Source organism: Excalfactoria chinensis, chromosome 4, assembly GCF_039878825.1.
Source record: "Excalfactoria chinensis isolate bCotChi1 chromosome 4, bCotChi1.hap2, whole genome shotgun sequence".
Classification (NCBI taxonomy): Eukaryota; Metazoa; Chordata; class Aves; order Galliformes; family Phasianidae; genus Excalfactoria; species Excalfactoria chinensis.
This window is the reverse complement of record NC_092828.1, coordinates 18,669,283-18,696,889: the sequence shown is the minus strand read 5'-3', so window position 1 is coordinate 18,696,889 and position 27,607 is coordinate 18,669,283. Positions and strand designations below refer to the sequence as shown.

General features: G+C 34.0%; 1 protein-coding gene across 8 annotated transcripts in view; it reads right to left on the bottom strand.

The window, feature by feature from the left end:
- The window catches only part of PCDH7 (protocadherin 7), a 257,102-nt gene that overhangs the window by 179,287 nt on the left and 50,208 nt on the right, over positions 1–27,607 (bottom strand). For 4 of the 8 annotated variants that reach the window (XM_072334493.1, XM_072334494.1, XM_072334498.1 and 1 more), the window contains exon 2: positions 24,468–24,527. The exons of the other annotated variants lie outside the window; for them this stretch is intronic. In XM_072334493.1, the coding sequence (XP_072190594.1) occupies positions 24,468–24,527 (60 nt within the window). The remainder of the gene's footprint in view (positions 1–24,467; positions 24,528–27,607) is intronic. 8 annotated transcript variants of the gene reach the window in all.

Sequence of the window (27,607 nt, the reverse complement as noted above, 5' to 3'; positions counted from 1 at the left end):
AAGTAAAATGAAGATGTGTAATTTAAGGCCTAAGAGGTTATAAGAACAGAACCTTCAAGTTGAACATGGCAGATAATAAAATTACAGGGTAGAGAGAGGCATGTTTAGCTTCCCACTTTTGTGCACACATGTCTCTATATGTCCCTATCCCTATGTTGTCTATGAATATTTTTCATTCAACTGTGATGAATGCAGGAGGAAGTATCTGAAATCCTAAAATTGCTGAGTAGGGAGCAATCATCTTTAAAGCTGCATTGTGAAACATGTACCAGTGTAAAGAACTCTTACAGCTTTAAAGAGGGTAAATCTATCTACACAGCTCAGTGTAGATGCTGGTATTTTACAGGGAATATGTGAATAAAGAATTCAATGATGAACAAAGCTAACCAGAAAAATGGACAGTACTGTCCTGGACTGTACTGTGTGAAGCTGAAATGAAAAGAATCTGTAAATAATTGTTTCAGCAATTATCAGTAAATTATTTGTAAATAACTACAAAAAGAAAAAAAATAGAAAATGCTAATCTGAATTTTGTTATTATGCAACTTATCAGGAAATTTTTTCTAAAATTTTAACAATTAGTCTTTGTAAAAGACTTGTAAACTAAAAGACTTTGTAAACCTTTGTAACCCACACTGAACCCTCCTTATTCACAGAGCATATCTTCCTCATTCACTAAGTTTGGGAACATGCAATATGCAGATGAATAATTTAATTTATCGTTGCTGAAAAAAGGCACAGAACTCTATTTTTACTTTCCTATCTAAATTTCATATTAACAATATGAAGCTCACATATTACTGTCAAACTCAGAATTTAATTCACACATTCTGTCTCCATATCATCACCAGGCCAAGACAATTTCAAATGTACACCACCAATTTAATAACCTGACAATGTACTTGATGTATCACTTCATGGAAATCAGTAGTCGTGACAAAATACAGATCTAACAGATAAATACTGCTGTTGGAATTTACACTGACCCACTGGAGGTTCTATACATAAAAGATCTTAAGGCCATAGTTGGTTCTGTCAAATGTAGTTACAGGATTTGGCTGTAAAGATTTTGGCTTTCTTCTGGATGTTCAGTAGTTAGAATTTATTCATAGTTGTTCATATACAGTTTTCATTTATATGTGATAAAATAAACCATACTAATTAAGAACTTTTTGTAGCCATAAAAACCTATCTAGATCATACATACTGAATGGAAATATATACACAAAAATAATAACATAATAAATATCTGTTCCGTTGAATATTTTCCTCAGGAAATGCATTTGTAAATATTATTTACTGTACAGAATGCTTGTTGTTAGGTTACCACAAAAGAAATGGGAAATAACAAAAATCTGTTGAAAGTAGCACAGTTTGTATTGAAACATCTGTGCAGTGTTGCCATGTTGCAGTGTTTTGGTTCTTTTAATTTTCTAATCCACGTAATCTTAATATATATATATACATATCTCCTGGTCTACAACAATACTGAAACAAGAAATGAAGTCACTGAATTTTACACTGGACAAAATAATTGCCTGGATGGGGAACTAACAGGGATTTAAACAAAGATCTTTAAAATGTGGTCTAGACACATGTATGAGTATGTAAAACAATAGCTGCCTTTTTATAATTCATATAAATTCTCCTGTCTACAGCAGATAAAACTATAGAATATCACCTTAAAGATTCTCTCTAGCTGTGTACAGGTGTTGCTTTTGCATTAATAAATAATAGATCTTCATTGTTCCAACTGTTATATCTGTTTTCTATCATGCATATGTAATTTATTGAAGTTGAAAAGCACCTAAGAATTGTATTATTTTAATCTGGTGTTAAATTATGTCATAACTCTATTTGCATATTTTTGTGCTGAATCATTATTTGATGCTCATGTATGCTCTTCTATTTGCTTAGAAAATTCTGTCAGCTAGAAAGCTACCTATTAACTGGTGAATGTCAACTCACCCACTTAAGGAGATGAAAATAAAACCTGTGTAGGTATTTACTTAAATAATTACTCCTCCACTCCCAAAACACTCTCTTTCTTCCCATGTGAATCAACTTTGATGAAATTCAATGATAAGATGTTGAAAGAGCTTGTTGAAACTTTTCCCTGAATGGCAAATAAACATTATAGGCAAAGAGGAATTATACAAAAGCTCTTCATAAGTGGTATATATTCCAACAAGGAAAAATGCCCTATTTTTAATATAACTTCTGTATACTGAATGTGCATGCTTCTTCTTCACAGTCAAAACAAAACAAACAAACAAAACTATTTTTATTATGAACACAGAATCACAGAATCATATAAAGGTATGGGTTGAAAAGGCTTCAGAGATCTTCTAGTGCTACTCTTCCCACCATGCACAAGAACACCTTCCACTAGAATCAGGTTGCCCAAAGCCCAATACAATCTGACGTTGAAAACTTCCAGGGTTGGGACAGCCACAGCTTTTCTGGGCAAACTATTCAAGTGCCTTATGACACTCATAATAAAGAATCTTCATACCTAATCTAAATTAACCATCTTTCAGTTTAAAGTCCTTGTCCTTGCCCTTGCAAAAGAAGTTTTTCTCCAGCTTTCCTGTAGCCCCTTCTATAAACTGGAAGGCTGCTATGATGTCTTCCCAGAACCTTCTCTTCTCCAGACTGAACAACTCAACTCTGTCAGTTTGTCTTCATAAGAATCATAGAATCACAATGTTGGAAAGGACCTACAAGATCATCTATTCCAATTGTTTGCTACCACAATCCACTAAACCATATCTTGTAGCTCGTCATTCAGATGCCTCTTGAACACTGCCAGGAACAGCAACTCCACCACCTCCCTGGGCAGCTATTCCAGTGCCTGGCCACTCTCTGAGAGAAAAAGTTCTTTCTTATGTGTAATCCAAACCTCTCCTGGTATAACTTGGGGCCATTTCCTCGGGTCCTGTTTGTTGCCTGGGAGAAGAGACTAAGCCCCTCCTCATCACAACCTCCCTTCAGAAAGTTGTAGAGTGTAAGAGAGGTACTCCAGATATTTGAGGAGCCTCATGGCCCTCCTCTGAACTTCATTAAACTAGTCCATATACTTCTTATGTTGGAGACCCTAGACTTGAATGGAATACTCTAGGTGGAGGCCTCAGGTAAACACAGCAAAGGGGAACAATTTTATCCCTTAACCTGCAGGATTTACTTCCAATGCAGTCCTGGATGCAGTTGGCTATCCAGGCTGCAAGCACATGCTGTTGGTTCATGTTGAAGATTTCAACAAAACCAGCCCTAACACCACATCAATTTACCAATCCATTCTCCACCCAGACAGTAATTGTGCTTGGAATTGCCCTGTCTCATTTACAGGACCTTGCACCTTGCCTCATAAAACAGGTTCTCATAGGCCAACTTCTCAAGCTTGCAAAATCCCTTCGGATTGCACACCTTCCTTCCAGGATGTCGATCACACCATACAGATTCTTTCACTGGCAAAATAATTATTATAATCAACTGCAAAGTTGCCTGATTTCAAATAAAAGTCTAATAACTGAAAAGAGAAAATGAGTAAAGAAGAAAAAAAAAAAAAAAAAAAAAAAAAAAAAGAATTGTCATTATTGTTATCAGAGAGGGAACAGACCAGATGAAACTCCAACTGCATTTCAGACACTAAAAGGGCAGTGAAGGATGAAATGAATTGAAAGACATTATATGAGCAGGAAGCAGAAACCTGTATGGTAGAAAAGATACTTTTTTTCCACATGTAACAGAAGAGGAGGAGGAAAGCTGCAAAAATAAAGTTAATGTAGGCTCAACATAGCAAGTTCTCAATATATGTAAAATAAATAATTAATTTGTTCTTTGTTGAAACCTGTGAGACATTTCAGTGATTCATGATTTCTTTGAAAACAAGATGTGCCTTCCCACCTCATTAAGCATTATAGTTTTTAGCTTAAAATTTAAAAAAAAAAAAAGAAAAAAAGAAAAAAAAGAAAGAAAAAAAAAAAAAAAAAAAAAAGTCCTGCATATTTATCACTAAAAGACTGCCCTTCTAAAACTAGGACTGATACACACAGTTACTGTTACACGTGAGTATGCAGGTTCTATTATTCTCTTCAGACAGACATGGCAAGATTTTCCATCTGTCATTTGCTGAAAAAAAATCAATTGCTTTTTAGACTAAGCAGAATTTCAAATGAGCTCACATTTTAATATGTCATCCTCAGAAAATAAACAAAAGAAGCAATTCCCCGTCTAACATTTCCTTAATGCTTACAGTGCAGTTGCCTAAAATGCAGGAAATATAATATCATTTTTCATTTTCTAATCAAAGTTATGTTTAAATTTACAGCACTTAGTGAATTTAGGATGGGAATGATCACTAAATTAAAGAAAAAAGAAAAAGAAAAAAGTCAGATAACTCATCTCCTTTCACATCTATGAAAATTTATAAAAGCAAGTAATGGCGATCCATCACTTACATGAAACACAGCAAGTGAAAAAACATATGGAAGCCAATGGAACTATACCACAGATTTAAACATAATGAAATACCTAGGAAGAGTAGTTTCTAAGAAAGAAGAAAAACATCCTTGATATCATTCTCCCGAAGTAAGAGGCAAGTGGTTCTTAAGCTATGAAAGTAAATTCAAGGGAAAGTATGTAAAAGGCTTTATAAGAGATGAAATGGGTCAAACAGACCAATAGGAAACATCTGTCTATACATCTATATTTTATTGCTCTAATTAAAATTGGGGGGGGAAAAAGCTTATTCTCCTTTTAGAAAATTTAATTAATTAAGCCTTTTTCTTTGGTTGTCCCAAACTCCAATCAAGTAGCATTACCTGCCTTTTTACCTGTTTTTGTTTGTTTGTTTTTTGCATGAAACTCTTTGTTTCATTCAGATTCTTCGTACTCTGAAAATTTTGCAACACACTGAAAACTGATATTTTGATGTTGATGGTGTAAAGGATGAGAAGAGAATTAGTAAGATGCACAACAGGGTGGTCTCTGCAATGCACAAGGTGTTTTGTAATGCAGACTGAATGAAAAACTTCAACTGTCTTAGCCAGGAATACTCTGCTCTCCATTCTATGTAAGCCAAGATGTGAAGTACATAAACTAAACAAGGAGGATGCCAGAACTCTGAGAAGTCTCTGTACAACTGTGTTGCAAGACTGCAGTCAAACTTTAAAGAAAACAAGTCCTACAATGAACCTGATGAGTTCACTGCAAATGCCTGCTAAGAAACTACCTAAAAGTATTTGTGATTCTTTCAAAATAGTCATATACACATGGCTACAGTTCTAGCAGGTGAATAAAACAGAATTCCAAGTTAAATTCATCTAAATGTTATTATTGCTACATAATTCTGCTGCAGACAAAGACTTTTTCCTAAATCCATATATGTGATCTTCTTACTTTTGGCCCTTTAAAAATGTCAAGACTAAAGACTAGTGAAGAAAAAGACCCAATTTGTGCTTCAGATCAGCTTCTAACTTTATCTGAAACAGTCTTCTCAGACCCTTTCTTATTGACTCACTTTCATAAAAGTGCTGTGGGCACATCCACTGTAATTTGGGAGTCCCATATTCTTGTTAGGCTGTATCAGCACCCTTGGCTGAAGTGCTCCAGTGATTTATTGAGTGCCCTAAAGTGCTCTCAAACTCTATGCTTTATCTCTTCTCCTGTTGCAATATTGACTTTTAGAAGGTAAGTTTGAAAAGACATGAGCAAATGTAAAAGTGTACATAGCAGGGCTGTTACAAGGGAGGCATTCCTTGTCAAAACATGGTATTTGCTGTATCATGCAAACTTCTTCTGTTCTGGCATAGAACAGAAACTTAAATATCATTGTAAGTATTTGATATACACTTGAATAACACAACCAAGAGCTGGAGACAAAACAATAGCAACCATTTATGTATGTATTAGAATTGCAAAGCAGACAGAAGTATGCAGTCTTACATAAGTCCATAATAGCATTACAGAAAGAAAATATATGCAAATATAAGCCATTGAAAACTATATTTTTTTTAATTAAAAAAAAAAAAACACCACATATTTTAGAATAAAATTTAGAAAGGCAATTAAAGCTTGATCAGAAGGAGAAATTCAAGTAGGCTTTCTCACACAACTACGCAGAAGAACATATTTTCACAACAGCAGGCATGACATAGGAAGGAAGAGACAGGTGTTAGAGGAACTGGATGTGAAGCAAAGCAAATGAAGACAGATGAATGTTTGAAAAGCTTTTAAAATGTTTGGAATTTGAATGGGAACCAGTGGAAAAGTATGAGCATCAGAATGACACTCCCATTGTGGTAATTACTGAACCTTAGCATTTATTATCAGTGCTTGCAAAAACAGGGGAGTAACACTCATCAAAAGCTGGATCCAAATCAGTTTCTTATGACAGTACAGTCCAGGAAAGAGAAAACGCACCCCTATGGGTATATATCAGAAATAGAGGAAGAGATTTGGAGAAAATTTGGCTGTGGTGACAGAGGAAACACATGAAGGAAAATTAAGTTTGGGGTCAGTGCAAATACTGCTATCCTCTCATCATGCAAGCACAAATGTCAAGACAGAATGCAGCACTATTAAACCCTCTTGCTAAACAGGAATTTTCTTTCCTGTGTTTATTGGAAGGAGACAGAGATAGTGAGAAAATCTAAAGCAAATTACTAAAGAAGGATGTAGATACTAAATTCCATCAATTACTGGCCCGTGAAAGACATAATGATAAAAAGAGGTGGAAGGAAATTGCTTATACTCATTAGTGTGAGATCAGAAAGCTTAATGCCTAACACAAATAAATACACAGGTGTCCAGTTCAGAAAAACATGGAATCATTGAAATATCTATCTTAATTTTAAAAACAAGAAAATGAACTTCCACAGTTATATATGTCATGGTAGAGAGAAAAAAGATTAATTGTATCTTCCACATTTAATCACCCAATGAATTCACTCATGCATAAGATGAATATTTTCTTCATTTATTATGTTCATAGAATCATAAAATCATGGAATGCATAGAATGGTTTGGGTTGGAAAGAATTTCAAAGATCATCTAGTTCTAACCCTCCCTGCTGTGGGCAGGCTTGACACCCACTAGATGAGTCTGCCAAAATTCTCATCCAACTTAAACTTAAATGGCCCCAGGGATGGGGCATCCACAGCTTCACAGCTTCTCTGGGAATCCTATTCCAGCATCTCACAACCATGTGAGTGAAAGATTTCCTCCTAATGTCTAACCTAAATCTCTCCTCATCTAGTTCAAAACAAAACAAAACAAACAAACAAACAAACAAAAAATATGGGTGGGGAGTCAGAAAAAGTCTAAATAGGAATGATTATTTTTTTAATACTTGTATGGTTTGAACAAGAACAGCAATTTGTTACTGATAAATACCACAGTATTCATCCTGATATCCTCATATATCAGGATGAAAGGCTTCCCTTTACTAGTATACACTTCACTTAGAATGTATCATGAAAAATTCATATTGACAAGGTAAAAATACCACTTCAAAAGTTCATTTTAAATATCTGAAGTACAAAATAAGAATTGAATATTCTAGTTCCATACTTTTCCATGTGGTGAGGAGATTCAAATCAGTTCTTGCTTTGACTACAGCTCTGGGTTGTATTATTAAAATGTACATCAAATACTTATAATGATATAGTCCTGTTGAGGAGAGGGGAGAGGGGAGAGGGAAGTGAATGTACTGCAACAGAGCAGTATTTTTTTTTTTATTTTTTTTTTTCCTTTACACATTAGCTACGTGGAGATTTGTGCAGTTCTTGTATCCCCCTGTTTTAACTAGTGGTAGAAAAGAAAGACAAGTGAATGAAACCAAAGAGAAAGGGTTTGGACTTCCAAATAATAATAATTCTATGTTGAAATCTACTGTAAATCTTCTCTAACAAGTTTCCCTAAAATTAATTAGTAAATCTAAGGAAGTAATTCAGGATTTCTAACTGGAATGCACTGAAAGAATTTTGAAATTTTACATGCTTGTTACAGAAAAGATGAAACTTTCAGTTGGATGATGTCAACTGCTATTTCTGACAAACCAGTGAAGAGAATTTTAATTCTTAACTGTCTTGGTAAACACAAATTCCAAAGTTTTGTACTCAAGTATCTTAGTGAAAGTCTTTTCATTACAAATAAATTTGATTGCTAAAATCAAGGTTTTTATAGATCTTCCTATTTTAAAATTTGTTATTGAGGCTGCATACAAACACTGACTTTTTATCACGTGTATCTTTATTCTGCCATGTAACAAAGATGTAACAAAGACAATTAGGTGGAGTTTGATGCATCAGTGCTTTCCTCTAGGGAAAGAAAACAGCAGAAATTGCATGCCTAGATTTTTCCTCTGGTAGTTCAAAATTAAATTATGCAAGATGCAGATAATGCATACAGCCTGTCAGAGGTACAGAAAACTGTCTCCTCCACAGCCCTATTCTTTCACATAAGACCGCTAAATAATTTCTCACCATTTGTGTACTCACATGAGCAGTATTCTACTGTATGGTTTAAAAATACTGAATGAGTTCAACATAGCCATATTTGAGGGATGCTCAGCCCATGGCATCAAGCACAGATGATTATGGTATGGCAGTAGAGTTTGAACATTCCCAACAATATTTCATTATATTTTGTTGCTGTGTGACCAACAGCAGCACAGGAGCATCCTGACAAATGGAGTTGGACACAGAAGCACATTTAAAACAAAGATATGTCATTGAATTCCTCCATGTGGAAAAAAAATTGCACCCACTGACATTCACTGACAATCTCTGAACAGTTATGGAGACCAAACAGTGGGTGTTACCACTGTGAAAGCTGGACTATGTGGTAACATTTTCCTAGCAACTACACCATCATAGTATCTGTGAAACATTGGATGATCTTCACTGGCAGTTTTTTGTTTCCTTGTTTGTTTTGTGTGTGTGTGTGTTTGCTTTTTTTCTTTGACAAGAGCAGCATGCAATCTCCTATTCATCTCTGATGAAAATGCATGGACAACAGTGACGACTATGTTGAAAAATAGTATTATTAGATGAGAACTTACTTTATCAAACAATTTTATTGTATTCTTCTCATCTGTTGTAGATTCCATGGAAATTAGTTGGAGGCACTACTTTTCGGGCAACCATTGTACAATTCACTATACAACACTGACAAGTTGACAGTAGCTGTGCACACTTCTTTCTCCAAAAGCTAGTTCACTTTGCAAAGATCAGCATTAAATCCCATACCCACTTCTGCTAGAAATCTATCAGGTTGCCATGGTAGTATGCTATGTACAAAGACTGCTCAATGGCTCTGTACCCTCCTCGCAAGTACATAGAATAGAATCATAGAATCATAGAATTACCCAGGTTGGAAAAGAGCTTGAAGATCATCAAGTCCAACCACAGCCTAACCAGTACCCTAACTCTAAAAAACCTCCACTAAATCATATCCCTGAGTACCACATCCAAACGGCTCTTAAACACATCCCGGGATGGTGATTCAACCACCTCCCTGGGGAGCCTATTCCAGTATGTAACTATCCTTTCTGTAAAGAAGTTCTTCCTAATATCCAACCTAAACTTGCCCTGGCGCAACTTGAGGCCATTTCCCCTCATCCTGTCACTTGTCACTAGTGAGAAGAGACTTGCCCCACTCTCACTGTAAGAACCTTTCAGGTACTGGAAGAGGGTGATAAGGTCTACCCTCAGCCTCCTTTTACCCAGACTAAACAGCCCCAACTTCCTTAGCCTCTCCTCGTAGGGCTGATTCTCCAAGTCCTTCACAAGCCTCGTTGCCCTTCTCTGGACATAAACCCTAATTACAAGATAAATACAGACATTATATCCTGAATTTTCCAGGATATAAGTCATTTCAAAAGACAAGAAAACAAAACAACCCAAAAGATCTAGTAAAATGTTGCCACATTCCTTTACTATATTTATCTATATTAATGTTATTTCTAGGCATGGGCATTTAACACTGCATGTCTCTTATTTTAGCCAAATACTTATTCTATAACATGCTACAAATATTTGATTGAGTTTTGCGGTTTTCTCACAGAAAGTTTCAGCAGACAATCCTCAATAGTAATAGTAATAATAATAATAATAATAATAAAATTGGCATATGACAAAGAATACACAGTAGTTGCTCCTTGAACAACCTAAAAGTGTACTAGCTCTTCTCATAACACAGTAAGAACAGTTACATATATGCATATCTTACATATATATAACATTGGTTAAAACTGCCTTCCTGCAATGTATTCAAGTGAATCCTATGTTGTGCTTACTTCAGAGCAAATTGTACTTTATATTTTAAATTTAATACAAATTAGAATTATTCTAGGTAAAAATTAAACAGTATCATGTTCTAAGGTGAAACATAAAACTCACTTTCTAAACATATAAAGGTCACTTACTCTCACTTTTTAAGCCTTCATTTTAATATGTTTTTTTAATTATTTTTTTTTTTTTTTTTTTTTTTTTTTTCCAGATGAGAGACTCTTCCACATTCCTCCCTCAGGCACTGATGTAAACAGTGTATTTATGTGAAGGACTTCATTTGCTATTTTGATTCAGTTAAGTTCCTTTCAGCATCCTCTTTTTAAGGGGTATTATTATTTTGTTTTGGATTCATGTCTTAGTATTGGAACTCTATTTACATAGAGACCAAAATGTTCCCTTTTAGAAAACTCTGCACTGGATTTTGTTCATTATTTGTACTTTTCTCCACTTGTTTTCCTTTGGCAATAAAGTGAGCAGTGTTGCTTCAAGATATCATTTGTCTCACCCATTTTCTTTGATACTCCCTAGAACTCATTTCTACATACACAAAAACCATCTGAAATAGAAAAATCCAGAATAGTTTCCAATAAGGGGGCACAGTGAATGACAAAGAAACTTTGGGGGTGGGGGGTTGGGATTAACATTCTTTGGGAAGAAACTAAGTGCTGCTTTTTACATTTTTTTCAGTATTTTCTAAGACACTGCATACATACATTTACATACATATATACATATATGTATATACGTATTTACATATATCATACCTAAGTCAGCAAATTGCTATCATTATAGCAAGGAATTTGTGAAATAATCTAATTTCTTTGGTGCTCCCACATACAGTACCATGGTCTCCATTACTAGAAATTTTATTGGTGTCTTTCTGTAGAATGAAGATGCTACCATTCTGCATGAGATTATCACTATCCATTCAGTCCATCTCAGGTACGAGACCAAATGTACTAAGTGGACAGGAAGTACCATCAACCCCAAATAACAGTTCTCTTTATAAATTTTGATAATAATATGAGTTAACAAAATATTATCTATTACTTCTTAAATTCAGATTAAAATAGTTGAAAACACTTACCTATTGCCTAGTGTGGAAGACAATATGACATACGCTTCAAAATATTAAACATTGTCTCTTTATGGTGCATTTACTACAGGTTATTATTAAAACAAAACCTAACAAAAAGAACAACAGAAACCCTGGATCATGGCCTTTGGTTGTTACTGACAAAATCAATGATCTCTATGTCCCTGATAAATTTGAATTTAGAAGTATCTTTATGTGTGGTTTAATATTAATGCACAAATATAGATTTTCTCAAGTAGCTTTTGCATAATACTGATTAAAACAAAGTCATCAGCTACTACCTGAAATGCATTTTAATTTTAATATGAAGATAATTGCTTGATATTTGCAGCTAGTAAAGACTTCAAATTATATTAAGAGATTAGAATTAATTTATTATATTTAAGAGGCAGTTTGGAGTAAAGATTTGTATTAAAAGTCCACTTATATGTACAGAACACTGAAGAGTGGCCACAGCCAATTTTAAAGAACTCTTCTTCATCAACAATAAACTGCAGACAGACACTACTCACAGATGGAGCCAGACACTAACATATCTTTATTCACATATTACCCAATAAAATGTAGGATAAAATCCAAACCGTAAACCTCCTTTAAGTATAATTACAATATGATTAAAAAAAAAAAAAAAAAAAAAAGGTCATAAACTGGTAGAAGTGTTCTGGACATCAAAAAAAAAATTATGTAAGACACAGAAGCAAAATATAATCTGCTTACTAAGCAAAAAGGAAGGAAACACCTATCATTTCTTCCGATAAACTCATGATGTTAATATTAATGAATCAAAGATCAGTGTAGGGAGTTCAAAATTTCAAGCAGAGTACAGCTGGACATAAGACATTGCAGTAAGGATTTTTTTGAATCTTGTTTTGCACTTTCTCATGTCTCCGGGATAAAAGGACTAGCCCTGCCACAATCTCCTCCAGGACATGGTATTTCCCAGATTAGATCTATGCGAGGTAACGCTCTTATCTAGGTTACATGTTTATGGTGATATATTAGCATGCACATACATACATTTCATATATGCATACACATACATAAGCCAGCAATGACATGGATTACATTATTAGAATCAAATACATTGCCTGCATGCAGAGGAGTTCTGCTGACTTAGCTCACTGAGACCCTTCTTATAATTTACTTACTGTGTAAGTTATATTGCAGAAATACTTGTTTGCCCTTTCATTAAATTTTGCGAGTTGAAGGAAAAAAAAAAAGAAAAGAAAAAAAAGTTTCTTTTTTATGCTCACTATGTAATCCAGAACTTTCTAAACATATGGAGCACAGGCCACTGAGAGACTTCCAAGTGTTCTTTGGATCACTCAGCATTCACATTATCAGTCTTAACTGAAAACAACCAAAAGATAACACAGCACTGAAAAGCAAGCTGGAATGTTATATCCTCATCTAGTGTGAAGACCACAGCTTGTCAAAAAACACTGATACAGCCCCAGGAAGACAGAATGGCAGCACAGAAGGAAGGATGTTTTCAAGAGCAAATCTCACATTAATGAAGTTCGCTGGATGTGGGAGATTAAAAAATTACTTTATCACTAGCTCCTTACACTAACTGCTCATAAATGTGACAGAAATCTCAACTTTTCCACACATCTCAGATGTTATATTAGTTTCCATGTTCCCTGGATTCATCATTACTCTCCTATGGGCATTTTGACTGAAGTTTATGAAGATTTACATGTTTACTTACTGAAGTAGTATGTAAGTGAACAAAACATCAAAGCAAATGACTGAATACTAAATAAATCAAAAGCACAGTTTCATAAACACATAGACAGAAAATTGTCACATTTAGGAAACTGTCAAATTCATTATTCAATGAATTCACTTTTCTAATAGTGATCCCAGAGTCAGTGAAGGCAACAATACCAATAGAGAAATTTAGAACACTGCAAACTGCTTTTTCTTTCCCTGCAGAACTTTGCAGTCAGGGACAGGGTAAGGCACACACAGCTTCTTTATTTTCCACAAAAACAGGCTGTCTGAAATGACAGACTTGCACAAAGCTTTAGCTATCTCATTTTGAGAAAAATTGAGGGAGATTAAATTTTTATGATAAGAATACTTCCCCATGCAGAAATAGCAAAACAAAACAAAACAAAAAACTGTTATCTTAAGAACTTGCCAGTGTACATAGAAAATCTACAAGCTAAACCTACAGATCAAAAGCTCTAGTGTGCATTTACCAAGTGGATTACTATATTTCATGGCAAAAATTAAAGCATAACATAACATGCAAGAAATTAATGATAGATATAATGATGGCACTAAAATTAACATTAAAAAGTTTATATCTACACAGTTAAAAAAAAATAACAAAGTTGAAATGGAAATAAAATCCTTATTCAGAAATGTGGGATGAAGAATGGAATAATTATGGTAAAAGAAATGGGATGACTAATTATTTAGAAAACAAAAAAGAGTAAAAAAGAAAAGAGGTTTTAATCAGGAAGAACTGGTAATAAAATTCTAAATTAAAATTCCGATTCCAGTGAGGATTTTCAGACATCATTTCATTCCAATGATTTATTATTTCCTCAGTATACTACAGCACTAAGAGATCATGTTTTTCGTATTAATATAAAATGATAAATACCACTGCAGTCAGTAACACTGACTTTCTCTTTCATCAGCTAGTGGTCTGGTGCTAATCAGATGATGAAATCAACAAGAGCGAATTGGTAAACTAGCTGGAGAAAGCGTTTCTAATATGATTTAAAAGAACAGAAGCAACAAAAACAGAGGAGCTTTCTCATTTTGTTTTGGTGCACTCCTACTTATAGGAAAGTAATTTCATTTACATCTGTAAAAAGTGTGTACAAAATCCTTCTCTACTGCTTAGTGATAAGTTACAGCACAATTCAAATGAACTGAAGATATAATATTTTTCCTAAGTCTTCCACATAATTCTAGAACAAGCAATATAAATATACATATCATGAGAAATCAACATTTTTATTCCTTTTCACTCCGGTTATACAGAAAAAAAAAAAAAAAAAAAAAAAAAAAGGAAAAAAAAAAAACAAACAGAAAAGGGTACCATATCACTTTTTCACTTTTGTGGTCTGAATTAACTGAAACAGAGTTTGACGATTATAAAAGCCCAGCAAAAGACACACAGAATCTCCCTCATTAGATTTTGCACAACAGTGACTACTGAGGGCTATGAATGCACAGTACTATGAGTAATAAAACATCTGTCTATTACATAATGTCACTAAGTATGTTCCAAATGGTATGCATATATTAACCCACAAATACAGGCTGGTACTTATTTAATAAAAAATGAGACTAAATAATGGTGTTTCTGAGAGGTCTTGCAAGTCCATTATTCTATCCAAATCTCTCATATTACACTGAGGAAAGAGATACTGTTATACCATAATAAAAAATAGTCACATTAACAGCTCTTAGTGACAGGTAGAGATATCTTTAGGAAATCCACCCACTCTAGCGAAATGCTTTAAGTAAATAAAATCTCTTCCTATATGTACAACTACTTGTAGTCTACAAATAACAAAGCCAATATGAGGATGGTTTGTATGTACTGAGACTCAATGTATTCACAACACTTCATATTGTTTTGAAATGTACTGTCAATATCCCAACATGCTACTTTCTGACAATTAAAGTCCTTGTTTATATCACTCCAGACTGCACATGGTTTGATTGGAACCCTGTTTTACAGTCCACTCTCACACCCTCCACAATCCTGGTGATAAATTATTTTCAGATTTGTATGCTTGCTGTTAACTTTAATGAATGATGTCCTGCTTTGTTACTGCTGAAGCCTCATTTCTTTTTAAGCAGCTATGGTAGTCTGACTGTGTAATACAGAACTGGATCAATAATTATAAAAGGGCGTCAAAACCATGGCTACTCTAATGTACATTCTTCTAAAAGACTAGTTCAGAAATGGGAATATTAAACCAGTGTTTCAATCAGAAGTCTGGGACCCCTAGGGATTTAAATAAATAGTCTGTAAAAACAAACAAATACGGAAACAATTAAAAAAACACTTTTTTTTTTTTTTTTTTTTTTTTTTTTTTTTTTTTTTCTTTCTTCCCTCTGTGAATTTATCTACTCTCTTAATAAATAGCAACACATACTGTGTTATTATCCTACTAGGACATGTTATCAAACTATCCCACAGGCTGATATCATTACTTCCAATGAGAAGTAAATACAGAATTGTACTATGTTTAACCACATCCGGCCATGTTTATCATCTGAAAATTTGTCAGTTTAGATACTGAGACTTGACCCAAAACCCAATGAAATTACTGAGACACTTTTTTTCTTTTATTTTCTTGAGTCGTAAGTGAGTTTTAGGAAGAAGTTATATGTTGTTCACACTTTCACTCCAGTACACAGCACTCCAAGCCCATTTTGTAGCTGTGTCTTCTGAAGTTTCAGTATCTATGGTAGTTTAGAAGAGGTTTATCAAACAGAAGACCTGAGACTATCCATAGATTTTGTGAAATCACCACACGTCTGTGGACAGAGAATACTTAAAGGGGATTTTGTTTTTAATGAAAATAGATTGAGATTTTATATGTAACCAAGACTCAGGTATTTATTTGATTTTATCCCAGAAATAATTCGAGATCATCCAGGTTACCATATGGACTGTATTTCATTCCTCCTATTAAAGGTAGATCACAGAGAGACTAAAGCAACTTATGATATTTTGAGCTTACCAGCATTACTTTGAATAAGATATAATAGATGAGAGAAGCATGATTGGCAGCCATCCCAGATATACAAATTACAACATATTCCACAGATTTTCAATGGATTCTAAAATTGAGTATTAAAAGATCTAGTGATAAACTGATCTTCTCTTTTTTAGCATAGTAATAGTTCTATGAGTGTCATTATTCACTACAGTTTCCTTCAGGAAAAAAAAAAAAAAAAAAAAAAAAAAAAAAAAAAAAAAAAGTTGCAGTATTTCTATTATATCCTGAAGTAAAAACTTGGAAGCATACATTGAGGTGTTCAATATGTGCACAAAAAAAAAAGACCTGTGGATGTGAAGAAAACATGAAGCACTTACAGTGAGACAAGAATTCAGTATCAGGTGCCAGATATCAATGCTGCCTGGGGACAAGCATTCCAAATGCTTTTTCTTTTCTAGTTATGGATTCTTGGGAAGCAGCTGTACAGGCCCTGAGAGACAGATGCACAAGCCTGAGAGACTGCACACATTTCCAGAACTTTCCCACCTGCTGCCTTGATGAATTAACACTGGTTATTGCAAGATTTGGATAAACCACCTGTACATTAGGGGAGCAAAATCTCTCCCACTTTAAGAAAAGAGCAAGTCAGAGACAGTTGCATGAAACAGAATGTTTACCAAGTCTACAGGACCAGATGACATGTACCCCAGAGTCCTTAAGAAAGTGGCTAAGGTGAGGTCCCCAGTGACTGAAAATAAGGGAAATATCACTCATATTTTTAAGAAAGGGAAAAAGGAATACTTTGGAAACTACAGGCTGGTAAGCCCTTCATCTGTGCCTGAGAAGATTGTGGAACAGCTCCTCTATGAAGTTATGTCAAGACACATGCAATACAAGGAGGAGATCTGTGAAAGGACGCATGGCATCACCAGGGACAGATTGTTTCTGATCAATCTGTAACAACGGGAAAAAATTAACATTCTGAAAATGACAGAGCTGAAATAATTATATCAGAATTTGAGATTTTAATTCTTTAATATTAACACATAAATGTGCAGTGCAGTTGTAGATGAAAAACATCTCTAAACTTAAACATCAGTACATCAACCAGCAAATTTCCACTGCTGGTCACAAATCATGATAAGCATTCATTTAAGCAACCTTGACTGTACCTGAAAGATGTTTTTATACCCATTTAATATATCAGATAATCCAGGCACAGAAAGCTAGGATAACTTCTTCCACCCCACAAAAACAGGTCAGTGTCACCAGAAGGAATATGAGGCAAGATCTCTGATTTCCACTTCCCAATCCTAGATAGTAAACAATATTTGATAGGTGATCCATTTGAATTCAGGGTAGCTCATGCCATAAATTTAATTTTTACTGATAATAGCAACAGAACAGAAATAAGTCCTATTGTATACAAATATTATATATATGCAGAAATCTTAAAAAGAAAATATCAAGAGAATTCTAGGTAATTAATAGACTAAATGGCATTTCAAAAATCTTCCATCTCCTTTTATGCCTTTCTAATGTATTATCTTCTCGCATCACTTACAGTAATGAATTCTACAAAGCAGAGGTCCTGACATTACTGTCTGACCTCCTATAGTTGCAAACTCTATTTTTGGAAAGCTGTTTTTTCCCTGAACAGATGGCAATAAACCACCAATTCAGACATAGGTATGAAAATTTTAATAAAGAAATCACACTAACAACAAGTATAAAAACAGTACGCATTTGTCAGGAGTCATTCTACTAGAAATAACTTTTGAGTGAAATAAAAATCTATTCAGTGCTGCTCACCGACAGTTCTAATTTCATTGAGAATGATTCAAAGCAAGATGCAGAAGGCTGCATGGAAGAGCTCCCTAGCACAACACAAAATGAAATTGTCTTATATTTAAAATCAAATGCTATATTTAGAAATAAAATCTACTTTTAGATGGGAGATTAAAATTTTAAATGCAGCTTTTTAGTATTGATCCATTTTTAATTTTTGTATTAAGGCCAGAAATTGACACCTTCAATATTAGGAAAAAAAAAAGGAAAACTAGAGCCTGATCTAAGAGAACGTTTGTAGCTTCCTGCACACACACCTAGTTCTTTGGGAATGCTCTTATGTCTACACATAATCCAGACACAAGTTTTGTCTAAGAGCCATGCCCAGATTCATAAAGGTAACCAAACAAGTCAGCTTTGAAAGACAATAAAGTGAATTCCACAGGTAACCAGTAATTATCAATTCCTTATGACTGCAAGTTGCCCAAACCAACTTCTCATACTTTTAAGCATCTCAAACAGTTCAAGAAGTTAGATGGGTGGGGGCTGCCATCACTCTAGGACTAGCTGGGCAATGATTGGTGGGTGACACTCAATTGTGCATCATATATTTTTGTTTGTGACTTGTTGTGGCTGTTGTTTTAACTTTTCTTTTTAAACTGTCCTTATCTTGACCCACAAATTGACACACTTTTATCTTTTTCTGAATTTCTTCTCCAACCCACTGGGGGAGAATGTGTGAACAGTTGTGTGGTGGTGATTAACTGCCAGCTGAGTTAAACCACAACTGGTCTTCTGGTGCCCAGCATGGGGCAAAAAGAGTTGATATTTCTGTGCTATATGTCTGTGTCATTGCCTGCACTGAGTGGTTGCAGTGGTTACACAATACTATTGTACTGATTATGTTCATATTATGCTTTTTTTTTTCTAATTTGTACCAAGTCTTTACCCAATATCAACAATCTCAATAGATTTACAGTTCACAGCCTTGAAAATCCTGAAATAAAAACCCATTCTCTGTATCTATGTATCTATACTTGCAACTAAAACGAAACAACAAGTTGCTTCCTGATATTTTAGAAAATAAGCAATCTATACAATATTCTTTCTTATAGACAGCAAGGTTAAATCTAAACCATTCTTTAATGAAAGTATATTAAGATGTGTGTATAAAGAACTGTCCTATATGCATAATGATGAAAATTAATAAACATTTCAAACAAGTTCTCCAGGAGGCAGATTATAGTTACTAAACAAAAACGGTTCTGCTCTGAAAGCCACTTCTCCTAGTTGCAATGAAATAGAGGATGCTAAAGTATTTCTACAGTGTCACACTGCTTTTTATAGACAGATTTTTTTCTACTGATCTCATCATTGTCTCTTATGAACAGTTCTCAAAGCAAAAAAGGAACAAGCTATTACTCACCTTTAGTGGCATAATGAGTAATGAAAAACAAATCTCCTGGTTTCTAGCCCTGCAACAGTTAATAGAAGTCTAGTTTCTTCCACCTCCATAAAAAAGGCACCATGAGGTTAGTAAGGTCTAATGTACTATCTTCCATCATTAGATATATGCTAAAGCAAAGAAAGTGAGATGAGAAATTTCTACTTAAATGTGTTTAATATTAACTGACGTTGCAGTTAAATGCAGAAATGGTTTTGAATTTGAATGCATTTAAAAATCCTTTTAGATCAAAGGTCTTTGTGCGGTCACAGGCAGGGAGACTCCAGAAAGGATATCACCTTAAATATTACAAAACCAGATCAGGCTGACATTGAACAGGCTTCCAGAGGGGCCTATTTCTCACCACTAAATCTTCCACTTATGAACCTATACAGCTAGCTTAGATGAGAAACCATGTCTTATAATAATCATACTCACTCATTAGAACTCAAACATGTATAAGCCTGGTTATTTGCTAATTTATTTAGATGTGGAAGGTGAGATCAGGGCAAGTCAAGTGTGAATTATCTTTACTCATATAGGGAGTACCTCTGCAATTCTCACAATACAGAGGTGAATGAGAGAATCAAATTGTCATTATTTTGGCAGATGAACATTTATGATACAGAACTACACCAAAAACTCTTCTGAAGTCCATATAACACTATTTTGCTTGTATTTACTAAAATAAAATTACCCTGAACAATAATCAAGACATGCTTATTTTTTCCAGAAATAACTGTCTGTGTGCAACTTCAGTGTTAAAAGAAAGGTTATTCTGCATCAAATGCTAATTTAAAGTTCTTTTACTTTCTGAATAGCAATACTGCAAAATGCAACCTAAACAGATAATTAAGCCAAGTAAAGCCTGATATTAAGCCTGATGCAGCCCAATAGAATACAGAGCATAATTAGATTTCCCAATATCCTCCAGAACAATAGTGTTCTCCATCACACTTCCAATACTAGCTTTCTTAAAGATAATAATTAAATACAAGATAACTGTGCCTAAACTATAAATAATACAAATATTATCTAAACAGGTTAGGCCAGCAGTTGCTATTCAAACAGTTTTACTGGGATAAACTAAAGCTCTTTAAATGTGAAAAGTAATCTGATTTGGAAGAAAATAATTTTGAACTAGATTTAAAAACATCACTGCCTTCCTTGAATTCTACCCCTGAAGACTGCCAAAGGTTCTGCTGTAAGTAGCAGGGGACATAAACTTAGAATCGTAACTCCCTCAGAAAGGGTGACAAACTGTTTTCCTGTGATAGATAGCTCTGATGTCACTTTGAGGAACTATGGATCAAATGAAAATTCCCTGCTGAAATAGGCTGTAGGGGTATGAGACAGATTCTAACTAAAATAAATGGATTAATTTTAGAAATGAAATTGTGTAGGCAGGCTCAGTGTTAGAAAGGGCTATTTATGGCATTCATCACATTTTACACTCTTAATGTAGATTTCTGTAAAATATTGAGAATTGTATAGAATCTGGAATTGTTCTTCACATCATTACAGTGTGACCTAAATATAACATCAGAAGTCAAATATTTCTACAAGTACAATAGTTTTGTTTTGGTCCCAATGATAGGGAGATAAATTTAAAAGTATGCATAACAAATATACATTGGAAACATGAATCTGCCTACTGCATTTGTGAATAAAAATCTGTCTCTTTCACTAGTAAATCAAGATTCAGTCAACCTAATGATCCTCAAACATCAAAATGAATAACGGGCTAAGCACACCAGATTTTTATTTTTTGTAAATACTGATTGGTTAAATCCATGACTCTGCCTAAATGAAGCTTGCAGGAAGAGAAGGGATAGAGGTTTTTAATAAGCCTGAGAAACCTCAAGAGAAAAATTTAAGTTGTTTAATGAACTTTCACTACAACATTTTATTTGAATCCAATTATATTGCCCTATCTTAGAATAAATAGTAGTCTAGGCAGTGAAAGTTTATTTAGTTTGATCCATTAGTTTAGGTTTGACAGATAGGTTAGAAAGTCATTGACAGTTGATGAAACCATACCTAATTCTTCAGCTACATTTAGATTAGCCATTGGCATGAGGCGCTACAGTTTGTGACAATACATAGCCCCAAAAAGTACAGACAATAGGAATAGAAAAGCTGTATCACATACCTCAATTTCCTACTGTTTGCCCTGGCTATATAATTCCTGCTAACAATTTAGCTAATTTGCATTTTAAATAACTAAAAAAATTGTATATCACAGCTTTCCTTACGTCTTGCTACAGATATTTCTTGTTCTTTAGTTTTCTTCTATAAAAGATGAGAAGATAAACTGATGCTAACTAAAGAGTTATACATACTAAATACAGGGCATCTCAATGAGTTTCACTGATCTGTTCATATGAATAAGGTAAGTCACTTTTGGCTTTAAAGGCTGTACTTAAGCTCCTACAAGGTAGGAAAATTAGACACATAAGGATGTCATTTTCTTCCTCATCCATGTATGACAATGGCAAAAAGGAAAGCAGAATGCCCCTTCTCACAAATGATCTTTCTCTCCTTCATTCTGACAGAAGAAAAGACATTGCCCAACAATAAAGCAGCCATGGGAGGGAAAGATGAAAGAAACAGATGAAAGAATCTATACCACCACTTGTAATTTTGAAACTCCCAGTGTCCTGCAAGTTGATGTCACAGAAGAAAAAAAAAATCCTTCATTTGGTCTCCCACTGTTATGCTAACCTTTCCCTGCTGGTGGTGAAGCAGGAGGCAATATAGAAGTGCTTTTATTCCATACAAATTAGCTTGGCTTCTAAACTACGTGCAGTCTGAAAAACTAAAGTATTTCTCAAGAATCCTCTACTGGTAATTGCTTTTGACCAGAAAAATTAAATACAGAAGAACGAAATTGGAATGAACGCAAAAGACACTCTTTTGATTTCATACCTGGTTGCAAAATAATTTGGTAGAAATATCAAGTTGCTGTATCTGAGACGAGAATCTGACCAAACATTCTTAACATTTTTCTTTGTTTTCCAGCTTAAGCTTTTTTTTCTTACAGTAATATAATATGTATACCTAGAAAAAAGTTAACATTTCACAAAAGTATTTTCAGACTTTACACACTTATTTTTTGTGAAATGTTACATTTATATACTTCTTATTACTTTTCTCATCTTTACATGTACAACAGCTCTGAAATAAGATCTAAGAACCACAGGTATTTCATATCTCATTTCTAGTGCTATACTGAGATAAAGGGAAGGGCTAAAATGCAAAGGAAACAATCTGATTATCACTTTGACAAAGTGTTTGGTGTTTTTATAGATTTTCTATTATTCTTAAATAATGCATCCCAGTTGAGAATGATGCTTATCTTGATTTTATTTTACATTTTTTTCTTTCTTATTCCTGTATGTTTCATTTTTTACTTCTTTTCTCTTTGTATTTTATTGCCTATGGGTCTTCTTTATGTAAAATTACTAAAGATCTAATGTGTTTTTATATCAGTGAGTTCCAAACTAGGAGTTAAGTTTAAGTAAACAAATTCCATGAAAATCTGAATGTTTTAAAATAAAATAAAATAAAAAACAATTAAAAAAAGATTGATTTCTTATTTTAATTTTACTCAATGATTTTGCTTACAGAAAACAAAATCAGCACAGTAGCTGTATACAGACTTTAAAGTTTGGAAAACATATCTCAATATAGTAAAGAGATCAAAGGCTCTATTGTGTCATAAATACTTCCACGTGGAACTAATTATCACAAGTAGAAAAAAAAAAAAAGTGGCAGACTACTAGTTTTGAAGACAAACACAAAGGGCAATGTAGGGAATGACAATCAGGAAAGAAAAAGTGGTTTTCAGCACTGTTGTTCAAATAGTTGAAAAGCCAAATTAGGAAGGAAGGACAGCATTAATATGTGCTTTTGTTTCAAATATATACGTATAAGTTTCCTCACACAGCTTTGTATATCCTAGAAATTTGAATACATCAAAGTTATGCTATACTCATTAGAAAAGTTAAAAAAAAAAAAAAAAAAAAGTTCAAAAATTTTTTGTAGTTAAAATACACTTTTATTGTTACTTATGATGAATAGGAATCATATGAATGAACTAATTACTTAGCAAAAAATATTCATCTTCTCCTTTCTCTAAATTATTAGCTGATATAATATATAGTGTAATACAGTGTAATATCCATCCATATGTATATATAAATGTAAAAGTTATAAATGTATAAAATTGGAGTTGAGGCATAGATTTTTCTGAATATGGTATAAACATCTTAACAATGACTGCAGAATTTAAGAGGTTTTCCCTACATGTGGTTTTTATATTGGCAACTGTACAATATTTTTCTTTAACAACCAAATTGAATGTGCCTGTATATACATACATGAAGACTAAGTATTAACTTCCTTATTCACTGGTATAGTCATTTAGCTCATTTTTGTTTCTTCTCTACATATACCCCTATTTCCTTGTTAAGCTATATTTGCATCAAAATCTGAAGGATCTAAGAACACTTCCTCTAATTTCTTATCTCCATTCTGTCCCCAAGTAGGACAAAGTTTTTTAAATGATTAAACTATGATTTTCCAAAAATCCATTTCTGAAGTAAGATATATTTTCTTAGTTTATCTAGTATATTATCAAGATTGTTTTTTGTTTTGTTTTCCAGCAACCCACAAATACTTTCTTGATTTAAATACTGAAAATTCAATCTTGTTCACACTCATCTACAAGTTACTACCTGAAGCAACCATCAAATCAAATTTAAGTCCTTTCGAAGATGGAACAAAGAAGAAAATTGTGAGTTTTTTCATTGTACTAGTACTCCTAAAGATGTTATTTGATCTTGTTCCTTCACTTACGATCATTTCTGCTTACCAAGTCTTTCTGATATACACTGTTTTTGTCTCTTGCTTTCACTTTTGGTGTTCCACTGTTTTTATTGTTTTATTTTTTAATAATTTATTTTATGTTTGTTTGTTTATTAAATAGCTTTGTTTATGAGGTCCAGTTTGTTTTGCAGTAACCCTGCCCTCTGGGAATCGATTTCTTAATATAAGAATAAAGAGAGTTCTTCTACTTTGTGATCCAACATTCCTTAGAGTTGGAGTTTCATTTCATAAATAATTCACTTACGAGCACATACATTCATTTTACATGATTCCTCAATGCAGTCAGGGTGCTGCGTAGTCTCTACTGTATCCACCTACAAAAAATACAAAAATATATGTCTGCTTACCAGGATGCGAGTGGGGTTTGGCTAACGTAGTCCTTTATTATAGATTTTGTGAGCAAAAATATTCCTCTTCTGTCTTTAATGTCCAATACATATTTATGTACATTCCATAAAATAGTGTTTGGCAGTAAAGACACTTAGAATAGAATAACATATTGATTAACAAACATTAAAGGAAGTAACTGAACTATGTCCAAGAACAGAATGGTTTTAGATCATGGTATAAAGAAACTGAGCAAGAAACTGAACTTTCCTTTTCTCAGTTCGGTGATGAACATAACTTCTTCTCCATTAAGTGATGGGATAAATAGTGCAATAAGTCTCTAAAAATATTAGGTAATTGAAAGAAACAAAGAAAATTAATTTTGTAAGAAAATAAAAAATAGGCAATGTATCTTTTCCCATACTTTACCCTGTCCTCTCAACATCCACCTCTCTGAAAAGAAAAAAAAAGTAAAAAAAAAGTAAAAAAAAAAAAAAAAAAAAGTGGGAGAGATCACGATTTAGAGGGTAGTACATACAAAATGTCAATTTTGTGAAAATGTAAATTAGCCAAAATGCCAGATATCAACTATTATTGTATAAGGCGGACAAAAAAAAGAAACTGGAGAACAAGGGATGCTGAGCTTTCTTTCTGCTACTGTTATCAGTATGTTTATCAAAGAAATGAGATAAAATGCACATCTAATGATAAACAGTGAGCTTTCTGTCCAATATATTCTTCTAAAATGTCTCTTAATATAATACTCAGAAACAAATCATCTTCACAAAAAGCACTAACCTTATGTTTGGTAGTTACATAATACATTTCTTTGGCATTCACCAGACAGTCATTTCTGCTTTTATATTATTTTTATATTATCAATATATAATTCGTTCACATCACTTACTGTGAATTTCTTATTTTCAAACATTTTAATGAATCACTTATTCTAATCTATTACACACACAAAGTTAAAACCAATTTACACAAGCATAGAAAAGCAATGTCAAGGATCTCTACAAAGCAGCTTTTACTCTATGAACATAATCCACAAAAGACTCCCAAATGTCCTCAAATAAGTAACGTCTGTTCACCAATCTAAATATGATCTTCTTACAGGAAGCCATCTGGGACAACTAAGCAGAACATTCTGCTTTGGTTGCAGAAGAAATATATTTATGCCTCAGTAAAATTCTTCATCATCATCAATCCAATTACACACAAATCTTTTTATCTCTCTAAGATATACTCGCTTGCCTAAACAGCAAAAATGATAGAAAGGCCAAAAAAAGTACAGAAATATACCTATCTAACTGTTTCTCTCTGTCTGTCAGTCTATTTATCTATCCATTTATCAGTCCTAACCCTTCACTTCAAGAGAGCCAACTTGTCTTCTTCAAGCACCTACCTGGAGGTATTTCATGGGTTAGAGCATTGGAAGGGGGCCCAAGAGAGTTGGTTGATATTCAAGCACCACTTCTTCAAGCTCAAGATTGATGCATCGCCAAGAGTACAAAATTAAGCAGAGGCCCACAAGGATAAGCAAGGAATTGATGGAAATTTCCAATGGGATAACAAAGTATACAGAAGCTTGAAAAGGGGTCTGGCCACCTTCAAGAAATGCAAAAACATTGTCAGGCCATGCAGGGATGCAAAAAGGAAGACTAAGGCCCATTTAGAATTAAATCTGGCTAGGTAGGTCAAAGGCTACAAGACAGACTTGTTTAAGTAAGCAAAAGGAAGACTAGGACCTGGTGCTGATTAGGGAGTGTCCTAGTGACAGAGGACACTGAGAAGGCAGAGTTACAGAATATGTTCTTTGCTTCAGTCTTTACTGATACAACTGCCTCTCAGAAATCCCAGACCCTGAGGATAAGAGAGAGAGTCTGAGGAATGGAAAACTTTACCCTGGAGGAGGAAGATCTGGTCAGGGATCATCTAAGAAAAGTCAACACACACAAGTCCATGGGCACCGATTGGAAGCACCCAAGAGTGTCTATGGAGCTGACAGAATGACTGCTAAGTCACTCTCTATCAACTTTGAGAGGTAATGGAGAATGGAAGAGCTGCCTGAGGACTGAAGGAAAAAACAGTGTCCCTCCAGTCTTCATAAAGAGCAAGGAGGAGGAATCAAGAAACTACAGGCCAATCAGCTTTACCTCCAACCCTGGAAGGAGGTAAAACATTATCTGAAGTATTGTATCCAGTTCTGGACTCTTCAGTTCAGGAAAAACTGAGAATTACTGGTAAGGCTTCAGATACAAAGATGGTAAGGGACCTGGAGCAACTCCCTTGTGAGGATTAAAGACCTGGGATCTTAAATGATTATAAATATCTAAAGGGCAGGAATCAAGTGGATGGGCCACATTCTTTTCAGTGAGAGGCACTGAACAGAAATTGAACACAAGAAGTTCCATAAGAACATGAGGAAAACCTTCCTGAGTTTGAAAGTGACATAGCACTGCTACAAGATGCCCAGAGAGGTTGTGGAGTCTTCTCTGGAAATATTCAAAACCTGCCTGGAAACTTTCCTGTGTAATCTACTGTAATGAGCCTGCCTTAGCAAAGGGTTGAATTATATGATCTCCAGTGGTCCCTTCCGATGTGTAAAATGCTGTAATACTTTCATTCTGTAATTCTGTGATACAACAACAATCATTCAAATCCATATGAAAAATCCTTAAATTCTGCATCTAGTTTCTGATTTTCATAGGCATAATCTCATGTATTTCCTTGATAGCTTACAATTTTCTTGTTGCAGTAATATTTGAAATTTAATATCCTATCCAAATTTCTTCATAAGTATTTGCATCTTTCTTCTTTTTCCTTGACTTGCATATGTTTCCATTCAAAAGTGAACTTTTAGCATAGTAATTTATTTATTTATTTATTTATTTTTAATTTAGCAAATAGTAGGACACACTTTAACACAGTATGGAATACAACATAGTGCTAGAACCTAAGAGTTATTAATTTCTGCAAGCAAATTTTATTGTTAATTTTTTGACACATTCATTTTGCATTGAAAATGCAAATTGTGTGGTGTAGGGAGCCTGCTTTGGCAAGG